At 39.1% G+C, this 17371-nt stretch overlaps 1 protein-coding gene across 3 annotated transcripts in view; it reads right to left on the reverse strand.

Moving 5' to 3' along the window:
- Window positions 1-2851: 2851 nt before the first annotated feature.
- The window catches only part of NKD1 (NKD inhibitor of WNT signaling pathway 1), a 107286-nt gene continuing 92766 nt past the window's right edge, over window positions 2852-17371 (reverse strand). For all 3 annotated transcript variants that reach the window (XM_057375686.1, XM_057375685.1, XM_057375687.1), the window contains 4 exons: window positions 13018-13165; window positions 11901-11985; window positions 8065-8195; window positions 2852-7314 (listed from right to left, as the gene is read on the reverse strand). In XM_057375686.1, the coding sequence (XP_057231669.1) occupies window positions 6740-7314; window positions 8065-8195; window positions 11901-11985; window positions 13018-13165 (939 nt within the window). In that variant the 3' untranslated portion in view covers window positions 2852-6739. The remainder of the gene's footprint in view (window positions 7315-8064; window positions 8196-11900; window positions 11986-13017; window positions 13166-17371) is intronic.

Consider the following 17371-nt stretch of genomic DNA (forward strand, 5'->3'; position numbering starts at 1 on the left):
CCCAGCCATGGGTATCTGCAGAGCACAGTATCTGTGGCTTTAAAAATCAGCACAGGCCAAGTGAGACCTAACGCTAATTGCCATCGCATTTCTCTGTTTATCTTGGTTGAACTGGCTTCACCAGCCRTGGTTGTTAACAACCTCAAGTGGCACTTTATTCATCTATCAACAGCCTTACYCTGTGAACAAGCGAGCAAAGAACTATAAACACCCACTCCAAAGTCACTTTGTAGGTTTAAGCTGAAGCTCACAAAAAAAAGGCTATTCACAGAATGTCAGTGAGAACAGACAAAATACAACCTCCAAACCGAYATTTTAATCTACAAAGTTTTATTTGTCTTTTAAAACTTGTAAACCATAGAAAGAGCTTATCAAATATCTGAAATTAGTACAAGAAAAAATGATGACTCATAGCAAACTGCATTTGTAAGGTCCAAATTCTGAGACAATGCATGGGGCTCTTCTGCTTGCGTTTATGAAGCTGAAAACAAATTTGGCCCAGTTAGGTGTTTTATCAGAAAATTCACAAAGCCTCAGCGTGCTATACTTTGTGAATAGAACAGAATGGGAAGGATTAAGTGCAAGAACAAGCACTCAGCACCAGAAGGATCTGAACCCCAAATCTTTCTCCACAAAATACAATACCAAAGGAGTACATCTCTGMGCTGGCAGTAATGACAGGGAGCTTTGTCTCTATGGACWAGGCACTCAAAGGAAGACACACACTCCACAGACATGTCCTAAAWCCACAAAGCACAGTGCACATCATGACCAGCATGCCTCATATTTTCAATGTTTGCCCATTGCCAAATTCATGAAACCCCTTTACATTATGTCTTTGACATTCTTGAAAAACTTCTGGAGCTTCCTACACTGAGATCCCAGAACACCWAACTGGAGAGACAACCAAGAGGCCCAGCCTGACATTCCTTGTGCTGTAAAGATCACCCTTTGTGTCAGATTTCACAGGCATAGTTAATGCTCTGTGTTCAGGACAGATACCAAAGCTTTGGGTAGCATCTGGCCAACTTTTGTGTTTGTAATCAGACAAAAAGAACAGATGTCACTGCTCAAAACGTGTTCTAAAGAATATTCAAAACACCTGTAGAAACACCTCCACTTCTAAAAATGCTTTCCTCAGYGTGGATAGGGCCTCAGGAAAGTGGGGATCGTTCCTCATTCTGCCACAGCCCCAGTGATTATCTGCAGCATTCCTGCCTTSAGCCTCCCCCTGCACGCTGGATTCACCTCCTACAGAAAGTCTTTCAAGTTTTCCCAGTGAAAAGCATTCTACAAACTACTGCTGCTGTTTTTTATGAGCAAAAAAAATGYACCATAAGAGATTCAAAAAATAATATGAATAAAACTTCTCCATGCAGCATTTCCCTGCCTCTGGTGTTTCTCCCCCAGCCCCTCTGTGGACAGTTCTATGCTATCCCTACACTTCTCAAATCTTTCCATCCTTCCCTCTCCACTCCTTCTTCACAGCTCTAACCCTCACAGTAATCTGCCTGAACAGTCCTTAAATCCTGCTAGTTTACAACAAAGAAATTAGAAGACTTCATCCGTGTGACTCTTATAATTTTAGCTCATTTAGGATTGAATTATTGAGAAATATACAGAAATATAAGTAAATTAAAGCATCATTGAAAGCCTCATTATTTAATAACTATAATCCAAGCTTCAAATAAGATGCATTTCAATGTATATTGAATAATTCCAGCATAAAGTTACTTGCTTTTCTATCTCTGTCCCTTTTAAACCATTTTGAGCACATTTTAAATGTGCACAGAACAACAGAAAAAAATCCCAAAACAGACCCTTCCAAATCAAATCAAGTCAACATCTGTTCAAATATGCAAACAAAATACATTATTATGTCATAAATAGAGGCTGGTTTTACTGTTAAGTGTGTTAGGAAAGAAATCTTCTTCCAGAAGCTATTTAGAAAACACATTAAGTTCAATTCTTAATTCATGGATTTTCAAACATGTTTCTGCTGGTATATTTAAAAAAAAAAAAAAAAAAAAAAAAAAAAAAAAAGGAAAAAAAAAGTCTGGCAACTAATAGGATGCTGAATAAGACTTGTTTCCCAGGAAAGCCATGAATAAGTCATGTTTGAAAACATATTTTCAGATCTTGATGAATTGCATCAAGGTAATTAAAGGTGAGACTTGATTAGCTGACATGTTTCCAAACATGAACATTCTTGCCTGTACTCCAGGCAAACATTACCGTGAATGTTTTTGCAAATTTTCTAGCATGATGAATTTTTCTCAAGTATAATCCAGGCCCAAAGGGGCCCAACTTTCCTGTTAATTGGAATACAAATGAAATCTGTCATTCAATAATTGAGGCACACGATGACATACAGAGAACAGTATGCATTGATCATAGCTGTGTACTTATGTGGAAACTTGTGGAGCATGCACAGTGCTCATCCCTTTAGAAAAAATCACCCCTGTCAGRATCCATCATGTTCCACTCACTGACTGCTGCCAGAGACACACACACACACACAGACATTTACATATTTATATATATACATATACAAACACACATATTTACACACACACACACACGCATCTTTAAGGTACTTCCCCAGCTCAGCGTTGCTGTTCTATGCTCACAATGACCAGAGTAGAAAGACCATGATAGAGGCCAGATATTTGACTTTTTAATTTGTTTGGACTTTTTAATCAAGGGGCTGGTCTGCCAATATGCCAGGAGAATCTGTACCCCATCAGACAAGGGCAGAACTGGGTCTCCAATTCTAACAATGACTAAATGGGGCTGTTTCAAAGACATTTGGAAGGGCCTTGAAGTCCTCCAATGACATCAATATAATGACATCAATATAATGACAGTATTTGCTGCTAATCTTAATTAATTTACCAGCTTGATCTCTGACAGTGAAACTTCCATTTACTCTGAGCAAACCCATCAGCAGTAAGATACAGAAAAAATAAATACTAAAATTACTGGCTGCACATTTTGTAGACTTCAAACCCATCTGCCTGGAATAAAATTACAGGCACCCTGCAGCCAGTGGGAACCTGGCAGCCTTGCCAGAGATTTCACTGGGACAGAAATTTTACTTCACAGCCTTAGCTTAGGTAACTTTTTATTGTGGTCATGAAGTTGTGAGGAGAGCTTAGCAATCCTTCTTTTCAAAAAACTGTCCTCAGAATTGTAGAGGTGAGCAACATTTTTCAACTGGATTTTTTTTTCAGCAAATAGTGCAAACTTTGGTATTGGTTTCATTTTGCTGAACTGCCTTGTGTAAAAAAAGAAATAGTAAATGGAAAGTCTGGAGTTTTCATCTGAAATTACTTAATGCCACTCCATTTTACTTGTCAACATTAACAATATACTCAACTCTGATATTTTTTCTTTGGAAACAAAATGTTTTGCTTAACCAGAAATTAAACTCTTTCAAATTTTGATTCAGSTACAGTTTTGAAAAACTTAAAACAWTTTTTTATATTTTGTTAAAGGAAAAGTTTTCAGATGAAATATCCTTTACTCAACACAGGTCCAACAGCAGGGGACAAGAAATTTAACTTTGAAACTTGATAGTTTAAATATTAGACCAAAGCATACCCAGTCTATACGTAATTTCCTGATCCTGTTCCCAAAAATGTTAATGCAAGCTCTTTCATCAGTGGGATCTGCAAGCACTGACAGCAATTGCAATAGGCCCCTGAAATCCACAACAAGAAGAAAGAAATATACTTTCTGAACTAGTAAAACTTTAATTAACAGGGGGTTCTCTTGGCACAGTTTTTGCTGTTAAATAAATAAAGCATTTAGTCAAAACCATCTATATTTACTATACAAAATACTGAAAAGCAAACATATTTAAAAGATATGGAAATTTAAGGTTCTGTGAAAAGAAACTGTGCTACATGTTATTCACACTTATAATGCACATAACACAACTGCAACACAGTATTTAGATACTGTATATTCATACATGGCTGGTGTAAAGTTTTCATAAGGGGATGCCATGTTATTAAAATGTATTTGTGTTTCTCAGAATGTGAGCAAGGCAGAATTTGTCTTTTGAATGTCCAAATACAATAAAGCAAAGCAGATCAATGCCAGGCTGTAGCCAATGCTCAGCCGTGTTCCGTGTCAGGGTTCMCCTGGCACAGCCAGTGCTGCACACTCCTCAGTCAGATGGGATTTTGGTGCTGTTTTCTTTTCYAGCAAAATATCTTTGGGTGAAGGAGCATTTTTACCCCTTTGCTGCCCTTTCTTAGAAAACCYCACAGTTCTGAAAGCACTCGAGTTTTCCAGAATGTTTCCTGGTTTTCAGCAACAATCTGCATTARAAAAAATTGACTCAGAACAATTTCCACCTCTCAGTCTTTCTGGCATATCCTCTACTGAGGAGAGAACAGCTTTAATTACTTCTTCAAAGCAAATAGCATGGCATCCCTTCTTAGATGGAATGTACACTGTGTGTCTGCATGCGGTATAATGTAAGTCACTTGAATACATCAGACTTTTTTAACACTATAATATAAATAAGCTTATTCCTTCTACTTGACATATAAATGCCTTTTTTTCTTTTTTTTTGCAGTCCATAATTATATATACATTGAAAAAGAATGATACACAAGCAGCAAAAAAGGCTTAGACTAGAACAACTCAGTGGTAACTAACCAAATTTGTGGCCTTTTCATATTTTCAACACAGAAAATTCTGCATATAAATATTTTTGGACTTTAGGAATTTTAAAATAAACAGAACAGTATAGTTGTCACACAGATCAAACACATTTTAAAAACATTTTGTTAGATTTTACAGAACACGCTGTTGACAGCTAAAAAAAGTAAAATAAAATAAACCAGATTTTTTCAAGAGGACAATAAGTCTAAACATCTGCYGGTCCAGGGAGACAACTACCATGAAACAGTGATTCTATTCCAATTCTGCAAGAAGGCAAGGCTTCCCACTGCTCTTTAAAAGGTGATGTCTCTGTGTTCTTAGAAAGGACAACATCCCTCCAAAACTGGTCAGCAGTAAACTCAGACCCCATTTTGGACTGACCAAAACTCCAGTCAGGAAAAAACCAAACCCCGATCATAAAGGGCTTACAACAATGTMGGTAAGTTACATTTTACAATATATACTATTGACAAAATACCACAACATTAAAAATAATTAAAACCAAAAGCAAATACATTTATAGAACAATTATGTTTCAATGTAGGAGTTCTCTACTTTAATGTTCCAAAAGAAATGTAGATGTTTTCCAGTCACTTTCTACCTGCAAATGGTGATCTGTACAAAACCCAACTGAATCTATTATAAATCTGGGCTCCACAAAAAGCAAAACTTGAATGAATTGACCCTTTTTTAWWTTTTTTTTTAAATTTTTCACTTTTCCAATTTCCTTTTGACCTTCAAGTTTCTCAGCAGCCATTAAGGTCTTGTGAGTGTGGTCTGATTCTTCTTCATGGAATGGAAGCCCTTTGATATGGAAAAAGTAGAAGAAGCCAGAATGATTGTGAATGATATTTTTTATACACGTCCCTAAAATGGAAGAAGCASAAATTGGTAGGTGCTTGGGAAATTTAAATTGGAGGCACCAAGAAAATGCCATGGCATATGTTTCTAAAAAGTCACTGTTGTGGAAAAAAAACAAATATAATGTTAATATTCAAACCACAGATTTCTAAAACACAACAAAATGTACCTGAGAGTGTGCATATTTATATATATATATTTATATTTATATTTTATATATATTTGCCACATTTAAAGTGAGAAAGTATATTTTCCTCAATTCTTTCTCAAAACAAAGAACTGTGGATTTAAACAAAACAAACCCCCCAATCAACCCCTCTCCTTCTCAAACCCCCATGAATGATACTTATGGCCCAAGCACTAAAGTCTAGTGATGCTTTGGAAAACCCCATTTCACATCCTCCTCTTTTCAAATGGTTACCCCAAACAGAGTGGAGAATAAGCAAGAGAAAAACCAAAAATAAAAGAAGTATATTTAAATATTAACCACTATATAACAGACTGTACTTGTGTCAATGAAGAATTTCCAAGAAAATAAAGTGTAAGTTGTACAAATGTAGCCCTGTTGACAAGTTTAGCTAATATTTCCATGTAATTAAGATGAGTTGAAAGGATGTGAGCACAAACAGGCTACACGAACACAGTATATTAAATTTCCCCCCTGTAGCACATTACAATCAATAAAAAGAAAATAAAATCTGAATAATACTAGAGGTAGCAGCTGTTTGTATTTTCCATTATCTGAGTATCTCTGGAGTCCAACCCTTCGAACATTGCTCCCCTGATGAAAGGCTTGTGTGCGACCAGCCGACGTACAGCAGAGTGGAAAGCTAGATGTCTGCAAGAGTGTTTGAAGAATCTTTCCGAGTACAATGGAAGTAGTACTTGTACACAAGTGCGTTGACGACCTGTATTAARTCACAGCTCCAAAAGCTATGGCTGTTTGCTGTTTTACAAGCCACTTAAAATAAAAAAAAAAAAAATTAAAAAAAAATATCCACAAGGTGTTTGAGTAAGCTATGCGGTTCCACAACATATAAATAGGGTAAGTTTCAAGAGTTCCATATAACCTCTAAAATATACGCTAGCTGAATATTAATGGAGTAATGATAATATTAATCATAGTAATGCCTTAGTTCTGGTATCACAATGCATTTCCTTCATTTGGGATGATTCTTGGAGGATGTTGGTGGTTTCTCTTCTATGTCTGGTAGAAGTGGTGGTAGTGGTGGTGGTGCTCGTGGTGGTGGTGGTGCTCATGTCTTTGTATCATTTGTCCCACTTGGCCTTCATATAAAATGACTGTGGGCAGGTCTCTCACATGCTCCTTTTCCACAACTGTCCCTGGAGACTGGAAGGTTTTGCACATTTGGTGATTCTCCTTTGCCCTCTGCTTATGCTTCTTGTGGATCTGTTGGGATTGCAAGGGGAGGTACGGGAGGTTCTGCCCCACCCGCGYGCTCGGGGAAGCCATGGACATGGGCACCCCTTGGAAAGGTTTGTTTCTGACTGCCCTTCCAGGGTGCACGGTGGCCACATTTTTGCCCTGGGCTTTGGGAGACCTCACAAAGTGCTTGTTTGAGTCCTGGTTCCGGAGCCTCTGCTGGATTTCTGCAATCTTGGCATACGAACTTTCAGCCAGATTGATGTGGTTTGGATCCACCAGCTGAGATTTCCTATGGTGAGCGTGGAAGGTCTCAGGCTCATGAGAACGGGATCTAGTTTGATTCACAATTCTGCCTGGTGGGTCATGTTTTTGAGCTGCTGGAGGAGATCCTAGGAAATAACAAGCTGAGTTAGTCATCTAGTATTTCAAAGTTTTAATTAGTAGCATGCAGTTGGCAGGGATAGCGTTATCGGCTGAACAAATTTTTCCTAAGGAAGTGAATGCAATTATAGCTGTCTAGTTTAATTACATTTAATAATTCTGGCCAGTAAATAACACACACACAAATATGAATACCTATCTAGAGAAAACTGAACATGTGTGTGTGTGTGTGTGTGTGTGTGTGTGTGTGTGTAAAAATCTTCACATTACCAACTCTTGGTCCTCAAATTAACTGTGAATGGAACAGAAAAACCCTGGCAGAGGGCAGGGAAATGAAGGAAATCCAAATCTCTTTAATTGGGGACTAAAGCCAAAATTCCAGGTATGAACACACATTCTTCTATTTTTGGGTCARTAACGAGTATAAAACATGTTCTGGTATCATCTTGGGAACAAGCTCCAACATCCAAAAGTCAATCCTTGCCTCACCCGTAGACTAAACTTATTAATTTAGATGTAAAGATTGTTCTCCTAGGCTCAGCTCCAAGTTTAGCTGCACAAACAAGGACATCAAAGCAGCCTTGCAGCACATTAGCCACTCTGCTTTGATGCCATCTTAACTGGTAATTACCTTGCAGTTTTGACAATCCTATTCCTAAGTCACCACAGAMAAATCACACAGCTTCACAATTCACTGTCTCTGATATGGAACATGCAACTGAAGAAARAAAAGATTATGAGGTTACAACATAAATCACCTGGCCCAAACTTTGATGTGTAGTTTTCTATTCCTGCAAGATCCAAATAGTGGTTTCTCCTTTCAATGTTCTCATCAACACAATGACGATAGCACCCACTTTGCTCTGGATTGTTCTCACTCTGGTGGTATCTGTCAGCAGGAAGCAAAATTACAATTCAGCAGAACTTCTTTAAAGTTGTTATCACCATCTGCAAACCAACAACTAATGGAGCCTTTGAAGTGACAGGAGCTRCTCACAAAGGAACAACAAACGCTTGAAATTCTGGATGACCAGATTTRCTAAGTTGATAGGCCTGAACTGACTGTTCCTTCCCCTCATATAAATCAACCCCGTTGTTGCAAAGCAAAGGAGGCTTTCAAATTGCATCACACATGCAAAAGCAAATAAAAACACTCCTAGCATTTATTAYTATCTGTCTTAGGGCTAAATCATTCAACTGGTTCTCCAGTTTGGACATGCCAAAGACAATCTGCTGCTTGATTCATGACCATTCCCACTGCTGTGAGGAAGTGTTGGGGTAATTCACATAAATGTTCAATGTTCCTACTTCAGACAGGCAACAGCACAGGTGTGGTAACTAAAGAGAGCCTGGGCAGAGAAGGTGTTGGTAGGACACTCACAGGTAACCACTGCTTTCCAAAATATAATTCATAAACTCAGATCAGACTCTGGCTTTAGAATCTCAATTCCTTTTYCTGCTCAGCTTTGCAATTTTATTTATAGCAGAACTATTTCCTGAGAATGAATATCTGAAATACCATTCATTTATGAGGCAGAAAAAAATCAGGCAGAAGTTTACAGTATTGTAGCCCATAATGCCAAACAATTTAATTCAGCAATTTAAATGGAGGTCTGCAAATATGAGCAATGTTCTCAATATAACAAACAGGATATGCAGAAAACTCTTGATGAAGTCACTGCCTGTCATTTGGATAGTTCAGTGTTCAAGACCACGAGACTGGCTTTGCTCTTTCTCTGTGCAATTGCACTCATGTCAAGCTAAGAGCAGAATTTGGCCTCSTATCCTGCAGCAGTCACTAAATATGGGCTCTGTAGTGCCTGGTGCCCAGTACTCTGCTTTTAGTCTATTAACATTTCCAAGTTTCCAGAGGCTGCAGGTCCCACTGAGCTTTGGCACAAATGGCTTTCCTGGTCCAGCTTGTACTGTTCGGGGCATTACAGAGCTGAGTCTCCTCATGTCTCTGTCAGACACAGGTCTGCAGTTTCTTTGATAAAAGTCACAAGACTTGACCTATCTGGAAGATCATTTTTGCTCTACTTTGATAAAGGTAGAGTCTCCTGAATGAAGGAGAGTCTGCCTGGAAAGGAGGTAAGGTTTAAAGACTCTRAGTCAGCTTTGAACTCCAGAAGTGACATAGGGTGCTCTCAAAAAAAGAGGGAATGTCCAGATATTCTCTGTTTTTTGGATACATGGCCAACTCAGTACCTTTCCTGTCTCAGACACAYCTTTACAGGTTGTTGCACTTTAGCAGGTCAACACAAAAGACCTCTGGGGCTAGAAGTTGCCTAAGTGCAGTTGCCAGGCATGAATCACCTACAGAAACCATTGGGACTCRCACACATGTGCTGAAGACAATGCACAGTTAACCCAGAAAAAAACATCATTGAGTTTGATCCAACAGGATTAAGCAATGCTGTATACAGCACTGCCTGCTGGAAATGAACAGAAAACCTGTTATTTTGTTACTGTAATAAATTAAATCTCTCATCAAGACAGACAAGAGAAATGATGCCAGCACTGCCACAGCCCTACATTCTAATAACTTTCTCACATGCAAGATGACGTTCAGCAATATTCATGCAAATATACACAGTGAAGCAATTATACACTGATGAGAGATGTGCTCCACTGTCAAAGGGAACTTCAAGTACTTCTGAGAACTGAAGTGTCTGGCATCCAGCCCCACAAAACTGTCCTACAAACACATGGGGAGACTCAGGCAGGCACCAGCCATGCATCAAGAGCTATGTGAAAATATAGTGCTGTTACTGGGTTTGAACTTGGTTCAGTATTGGTTTTAATAAAAAAACAGCATCTGCTGAAGTGTTTGTGGAGTGTATGAAAGTYCTTTTTAAAATCCCCATGCTGATGTTCAATTCGATGGCAACAGCACACAGCAATGTAGCAGGGAAAGGGAATAGAGTGGTGACAGGGCAGGAAAAGGCAGGGACATCTGAAAGCCTCACTCACTGAASACCGAGTTTGAGTCAGCCAGGGAGAGCCAGGCTATCTAGGCACGAATCTAGCTCCTTSTCTTGATATTCATATTAGCCCTACAGGTGAAAACTCCTGCCTGCAGCTCCCAGCAAGTGAAAAATCTAACCCATCTATCTCCCAACCTTCAGGACAGAAACATTTCTATCCATTTGATCTTGAATACTAATCACATCTTGCCTAGAATTCCGAAGTGACTGAATATGCAAAATGTGTGCACTTCTCACAAGTCCTCAYTGCTGCTTTCAAACGGGAAACAACACAACCTCATTAATATCGTGAGATTCTGATCTGAGCAGCATTCCTGAGGGTTGCAAATTGGCCAGARTGCACAAACATCCCTGATGAAGAGCACACTCTTCATCCTGTCTACATTTAGTGGGATGCAACAAAAACTGTCAGATGCTGACCATTGTCTGATGTCGATCTACTCAGCTCAGGACACAGATTTGTTCTGTCTACGAAKCCTCTCACCAAAGGAGAAGGACAAACATTTTGTCCCAACATTTGATGCTTCCATGACTGTGGATTTAATTGGAAGTGCCTGCTGTTCATAAAAACAYTACATTTGCAGAGCCAGGACTTTGAGGTGGATAAGAGGGGAACTTCAAACTGAAAGGGGATTTTTGCTCTAGATTATCAAACAAAAACAATCTATTGAATTCACACAGGGCAAAACTTCACTAATGGGCAGAGGGAATCTGAACACCACATCTAGGCCAGCAAGTAAAACCATGGAGTATTCTTCAGTTCACAGAAGATTTTGTACAGAGTTGCTGACACAAGATTAATAGTAATTCTATTCTTCTTYTAATCTGAAATTTGATTGTACTGGGATTTGCTCACTGGGATAACTCACTAGCATATTTTTTCTGTCCAAAAAAGGGAGGTACTGTTCTCTTGTCAGTTTTAATAAGACTGAATGCTCCTTCTCCTGATRAATTTGTTATGTATTCAGACAAATATCCCTAAATCCAAGGCAAGCCAAAAGTTTGTTGTTTTTTTCTTTTTTAAATTTGCAGCTGAAGAAACAAACAYAACTAATGAGTCAGTGTCATTACTCTAACATTTCAGCAAACACTTCCCTCTGYCTTAGTATGAAACATAAAATCCTAAAACACATTAAACATGCACCAAGATGGCCTGTTAACACTCTGGTCTGGTTATGACCTGGTGATCAAGATAGATCAGGTAAAGCCTGGCACTATTTAAGTTGATGAGTGAAAAAGATGGGCTGGAAGGACAGAGAAAGGCAGGGTTTGGCCACTAAGGATATGGAAAGGTTTAAGGATGCTTTTAGCCAAAAGCTGCGTTATAAACCTCACTTATTTGCAGATTGCATCTGAAAAGACAGTGCAGGTCCTCCACGGAGCTCACAGAAGAAGAAAATTTCAGAATTTTTTTTTCCTTTTTTGTTGCTTTGTTTTAATATACCAAGTTTCCAGATAAGGAATATGCTTGTAATTCCACAATGAAAGCCCCTGCAATTCCTTAATTTTGAAATAATTTTTAAAAATATAACAAGCAAGCAAGAAAAAATTCAGGTTTCCTCAGAGGTACCCAGTGCCTGTCAGGAGCCAGGGCTTATTCCCCTTACCTGAGAGAAGCCCTCTGCTTCTTCTCAGAGCTTCTTGCTTCTTCATTAGCTTTGTTCTCAGCTCTGTGCCTGGCACTCTGCAAATCTGCCAAGAGAAAGTGCATTATTGTCACATTACTGTCCCTGCTGAGCAGCATCACCAATGCTCTGCATCACAAATGTTTGTGTCAGCAGGTCGGGATGTAAACTATCATTCCATGTAACCTTCTCAAGCTTGCTTCTGTCCACAGGACAGATTTTAGTCAGCTGYAGCCTGGACTGCAGGACACCAGTGAGGGTCAGGCTCCCCCCAAGTGGCCACACTCACACTGTTGGGTTCAGGGGTTTGCAATTCCTGCTGTGCTAATGCACCACGTGGCTCCCCAGCAGGGAGAATTCGCTTCTGCCTGCACTYGGTGGAGTGAGTGTATTATCAAAACTGAGGTCACAAAGCTCTGCTTTTAGACATGATGCCTACATTTTCTACTGAAGTATTATTCCAAATACTTTCAAGTATTCCAGTTTAATACTACTCTACCTACTGAAGTAATTATGCTGATACAATTATTATGCTGATACTATAATTACAGTGAAGATAAGTTGGATAAGCCATCATGCTATAATCATTTTTATAATGGCAGACTCTGCCATCACAGAAGAACGGGCAATTTTTATGCATAGATTCTTTAAATTTATTTATGAGTCTTTAAATTTGTAAGTCTACTTATGTTTATTTGTTTATTTTTACCCAGCAGCAGTGGTAGCTATGAACCGGCAGGAAACATTTTATACTCCTACATCTGTAACATCAGCAGAGATAAAGTGGTGCAAGTCAAAAAGGCCTCAGGTCTGCCTTGCAGTGCACAAAGACAATGACACAACGTAAGGGTTATCGCTGCTTCCAAAAGAAGCAATCCATCAGGAGAGGGAGCCCTCATTTGCTACTGAGACACTGAAAGGAGGGCAGGCAATTTTACAACCAAGATCATAAAGCAGGTTCAAGGGGTTTAAAACACTCACATAATTATTTGCCTTTAAGTATACACATATTTCTTTTATCAAAATACAGAAATGGATTCTCAAAGGACCCTGGAAGTTTTTTGTATTTTTTTTCCAATGGCTGATTGCACATCCTTACCAGTATGATTCAGTAAAATACTCTTTTTCTTCTGGCTGCCATCTGGTGCCACAGTAAGTTTTACTCGCAGAGTTTTGCTGGAACTGGGAGAATGGTTTACTGATGCATCAACAACCTCATAGATGGTGTGAAGCAAGCTGGTAATATCCTAGAGTTGGATTGAAACACAAAAGAACACACTACTGTGAAAATGGCATGAAACCTACAGTTTTGATACATGTAATTGTTTTAGACTTGGGACTGTAAAATGCTGAAGTATCCTCACAAGTCACCGAATTTAGAAAACATCAGCTTGCAGTGTTAGAATCTTCAGCAAATGGATTTATGAACTGGGGCAAAGCAGATCAAAACAATAACAACAGCACAAGATATTCAGATTTCCCAAGCTCTGAATCAGCAAAATGGTGTTCTGCCTTTGCTTTGATTTACACAGAATCCAGGGATAATCATTCATATTCTACTAAAAATTGAGTTCACATGGCCAAAACAAAAACAGAAACTGAAGAAAATCTTGGACATAACAGTCTTCCTATTTGTTTGGAGTTTTGTWTTTTGKTTTTGGGTTGTTTTTTTCCCCTTGGGATAGTTAAATGGTTGATTGTCTAGAAGAAAATCACTAAAAGAGGTGGCAGAACTGTAAACCTCAGGTCTGGAAATAAATGATGTCTGTCTGAATGTCACCCTACCATCTGTGTTTTGGGGTCTAGCTTATTTTGCAAAATTCAAACCAGTTTTAAACCCACATTTTCGAACTGCAAATATTATCCAGCCAGGCCTATTACAAAAGCTTCTTCACAGATCTCTTTGAAGGCAATGGGATGTGAACAAAGGCTCAAACGTCTGGCTGTACTGGAGAGAAGARCAGCCAATTTTAACAAGCCAATTGTTCCAAACAGGAGAAACACTGTTTAGTAGCTGGTGATGCTCAGTCCCTCAGGTTGGTTTAATCCAGCCAGGSTCAAATAAGGCACTACCTTATTTTGCCAGAATGAAGAGGGAATCTCTTGGCTCACTGCTTTTCCTCAAAGGGATTTTACCTAAACTGATCTTGGGCACCAAGCTGAGGCCAAAGCACTCTGATCATTGTGGGCCATAAAAGCCCATTGAATGCATATCTGAGAATTTTTCCATGCTACTCTTCCTTTTCCTTGATCTATCCTAGTACCTAAGCTCTTTCCAGATGCCTGCAAGAACAAAGGAAATATCTAAATTAACTTTTGTTAACTGGTTCTGAGGATTAAGAGTCAGGTCTATAAAAATTCAAAACCTCTACAACTTTTCCTTTGCTCAGGGGTCACAGCTGTAACAAGGGCAGCTCAAAGTTTAGGATGCCCTAACAGGGCCCAACAYTTTAGAAGTCAATATAGCACAATCCTCATTATGGAACCTTTAAAGATAACACAGAAATATTAATTTCTGCTCACACAGAACTTAGGGCAATACTGACCTTATGGCCAGGACCAATGATATTCCAGTAGGTGATTTTCCAACTCAATAGCAGAATGAATAACTAAATCCTAGGGGGTCCAGACTTTGTCTTTACATGTAACCTCACTAACTTTTCTGCACTCAAGGGAATTTCTCCAGACTTTTGAGTTCAAGAMAATATTCATAAAAAGAGAGCAGACTTTGCAGTGTCCATTTATTTTTCCACTGATATTTTTTCTCTCATYGCTGCAAGAGTCTATATGGGCTATAACTACATCAGTAGCTGCTTTGCATACTCTTGACAATCACTGTCCACAGCCTGAGTGWGGGACAGAATGCTCTGTGACAATCTGGTGGACACCTCACAGCTCTTTAACACATCTCCCTTCTYACACTTCCACCCTCATTTGAAACCTAGCCAGACCTCGAAATAGACAGAGCGACATCCGGCAGCCAGCTTGAAGGGCTGGGTTTTCATTTCATCTAAGAGGAAAAACCCAAGCAAGCAYATAATCAAACAAATAAACATATCTGCTGTTTTATATACCCTCCATAAGTCATGTCCTAGGAGCATTGTGCTATGATCCTACACTTTGACAAGCCAAACCTTCTCCTTCAGCAGAATACTTAAGCACAGTATTTATTCTTAACTGGGCTCCATACACTCAGCACTTGGGGAATGGAGCTTTTCCCATACATTCCTGAACAAGTGCTGGTTAGCCAACATGTCATCTTTCCACACAAGGCTGCTATCAAAAGGTTATTATCAACTCTTTCATTCACAATAATCTGTCCTTCTTCCCTTTTTCAACTATGCTAGATATTTCTWAAGCCAGATGTTTGTACATCCAGTCTACTTTAACTTCAATAACCAAAGGGGGGAAAAAAATCCCCTCATTGTCCTTTTGCACCYTTTTTTTCCAGGGCTGAGGTCTGCTGGCTGGCTGACAATCTGCCCCTTGTGTTCTGTGAGGGTCTTTCTCAACAAGCTGCTTGACTCAGCAGTTTAAAAAGTGCTCCCAAAGGCTGTCAGGGAAGGCCAAACGTGGCATTTGTGTGACACATACTTGGCAAATCAGAAATATGTGCACACACATATCACATCAGGACCAGTTTCACCTCTCAGCCAAACAGGCCCAAATGAACCCAAATTAATGGCCAGGCTGTGAAATGACTGCACAGAGGGCTCAGCAGCCCTTGCACTCTGCTGCCTTTGCAGTTTGTTCCRTGCTGAACACGCAGGCTCTGCAGTGATCCCAAGTGCTCTGCGTTCTGCGGGAGCGTGGTGGGCGCTGGATGGGCACCAAGAGCGGGGTTAGGGATATCCCTGAGCAACCACTTAATGCTCAGGGCTGAGCTTTTAAATACTGACAACAACATTTTTATTACAGGATTCATTTACTTGCGGTCCTAACTTGGGGCTGGGAATTTCAGCAAATTGACAGTTCTGATTAGGTCAAACAAGGCTATTGGTGTCGTTCTGTCTCGTCTGCCACACTCCTGGCTGAGAAGGTACCAGGACAAGGCAGTTCCTGTTGCTTCACAATTATTGCTTCACAATTACAACACGAATTTCTGAGGCACTGATCTGCTGGAATGGTCTTTGTCAATGAGATTTGAACAGTGACTGAAACAACCTCCTCACAGCCCTGTTTTGGCAGCCAATATGGTAATGGTTTCTCATCAAATTGGTAGCAATAGACCATTAAAATATATGTTACACACTGTATTTTATAGCTATGTCTATATTTACCCCCAAAAGTATTTTAGCTTCCAGTAGCCTGCCAGCAACTTGTTTCCCTTGAAAGCTGTCCCACTGAACATTGTCTGTATTTAAATTCTTTTAAAAACYGCCTAAATTCATTGAGACAGGTTTACCTTCTACACACCAGCTTGTGCATTTCAGCATCCTCAAGAAATTTAGCAGCAAAGATCAAGAATAAAACCTAGTTAAATGTTSCTCTTGTCTGATACCTCAACCACCATGACTCAGAGCCCACCTACCAAAGACTCAAACTTTTCTGCACAATGAATTATGAGTTTTACAAGCCAATGTGATTTTTGCAACTGTTGTGCTTTAGACTACTTGGCACTTCCCCCACAAAAAGTAGATTTTCAGACTATCTTAAATGAATGCAAAACATTCATTTAAGCATAAAAATGAAGCAAACAGAAATATTTCCCTCCTTTATAACAAATGGATTATATTTAGAGGGGAGGTGTGCTGCACAACTCTAACTTGTGAAGGGCTTCTGGTATGCAGAATTTCTGCTGGGATCTCTAGTTTAATCAAGTACGAAAACTAAAATGATGATATATTTCCACAGAGAGGAAGACAAATGCTCATTGGGTACTATCCAAACAGCCAGAACATGCCATATCCAAATTTATTTGTCTTTTGCTTATTGAGCACCCCAGTTGGTTTTTCCAGCGTGAAAACTCCACCCATTTTTATCAAGCAGACAATGCAACAAAGTATATTAAGAAGAGAAAATTTAATAGGTTGCCAGAGATATTTCAATTCAAAATATTAAAAAGTAAACRGAGTAACCCACACATGTATGCTGGACGCACACATGTTTGTGCAGAATATTTTCAGTGGTAATTTAGAACATTCAGAGAAACCAATGGGTCTGAAAAAAGAACGAGAGCAGTGAAGTATTCCTCATTCCTACAGAACTTCTGTGAGACAGAGGAAGTCCCTATTTCAGGTATTATTTTCTATTTTTAAGGAATATTAGTGGCACAGAGATGRCCTTATTTTTCCCATATTAGTGTAACTTATCATCACAAGATGAGTAAGCAAATTAGACATTGTTGTAGAAAACACTAACAGGCTTTTCAAATAGAACTAATTCAACAGAATGGGATATTTGTATAAAAATAAAACAAGCAAAAAAGCCCCTAAAAACCCTTAAACTACCAG

Source organism: Malurus melanocephalus, unplaced genomic scaffold (genome assembly GCF_030028575.1).
Source record: "Malurus melanocephalus ecotype Western Australia unplaced genomic scaffold, MMel_1.1 scaffold_255, whole genome shotgun sequence".
In the NCBI taxonomy this organism is placed as follows: domain Eukaryota; kingdom Metazoa; phylum Chordata; class Aves; order Passeriformes; family Maluridae; genus Malurus; species Malurus melanocephalus.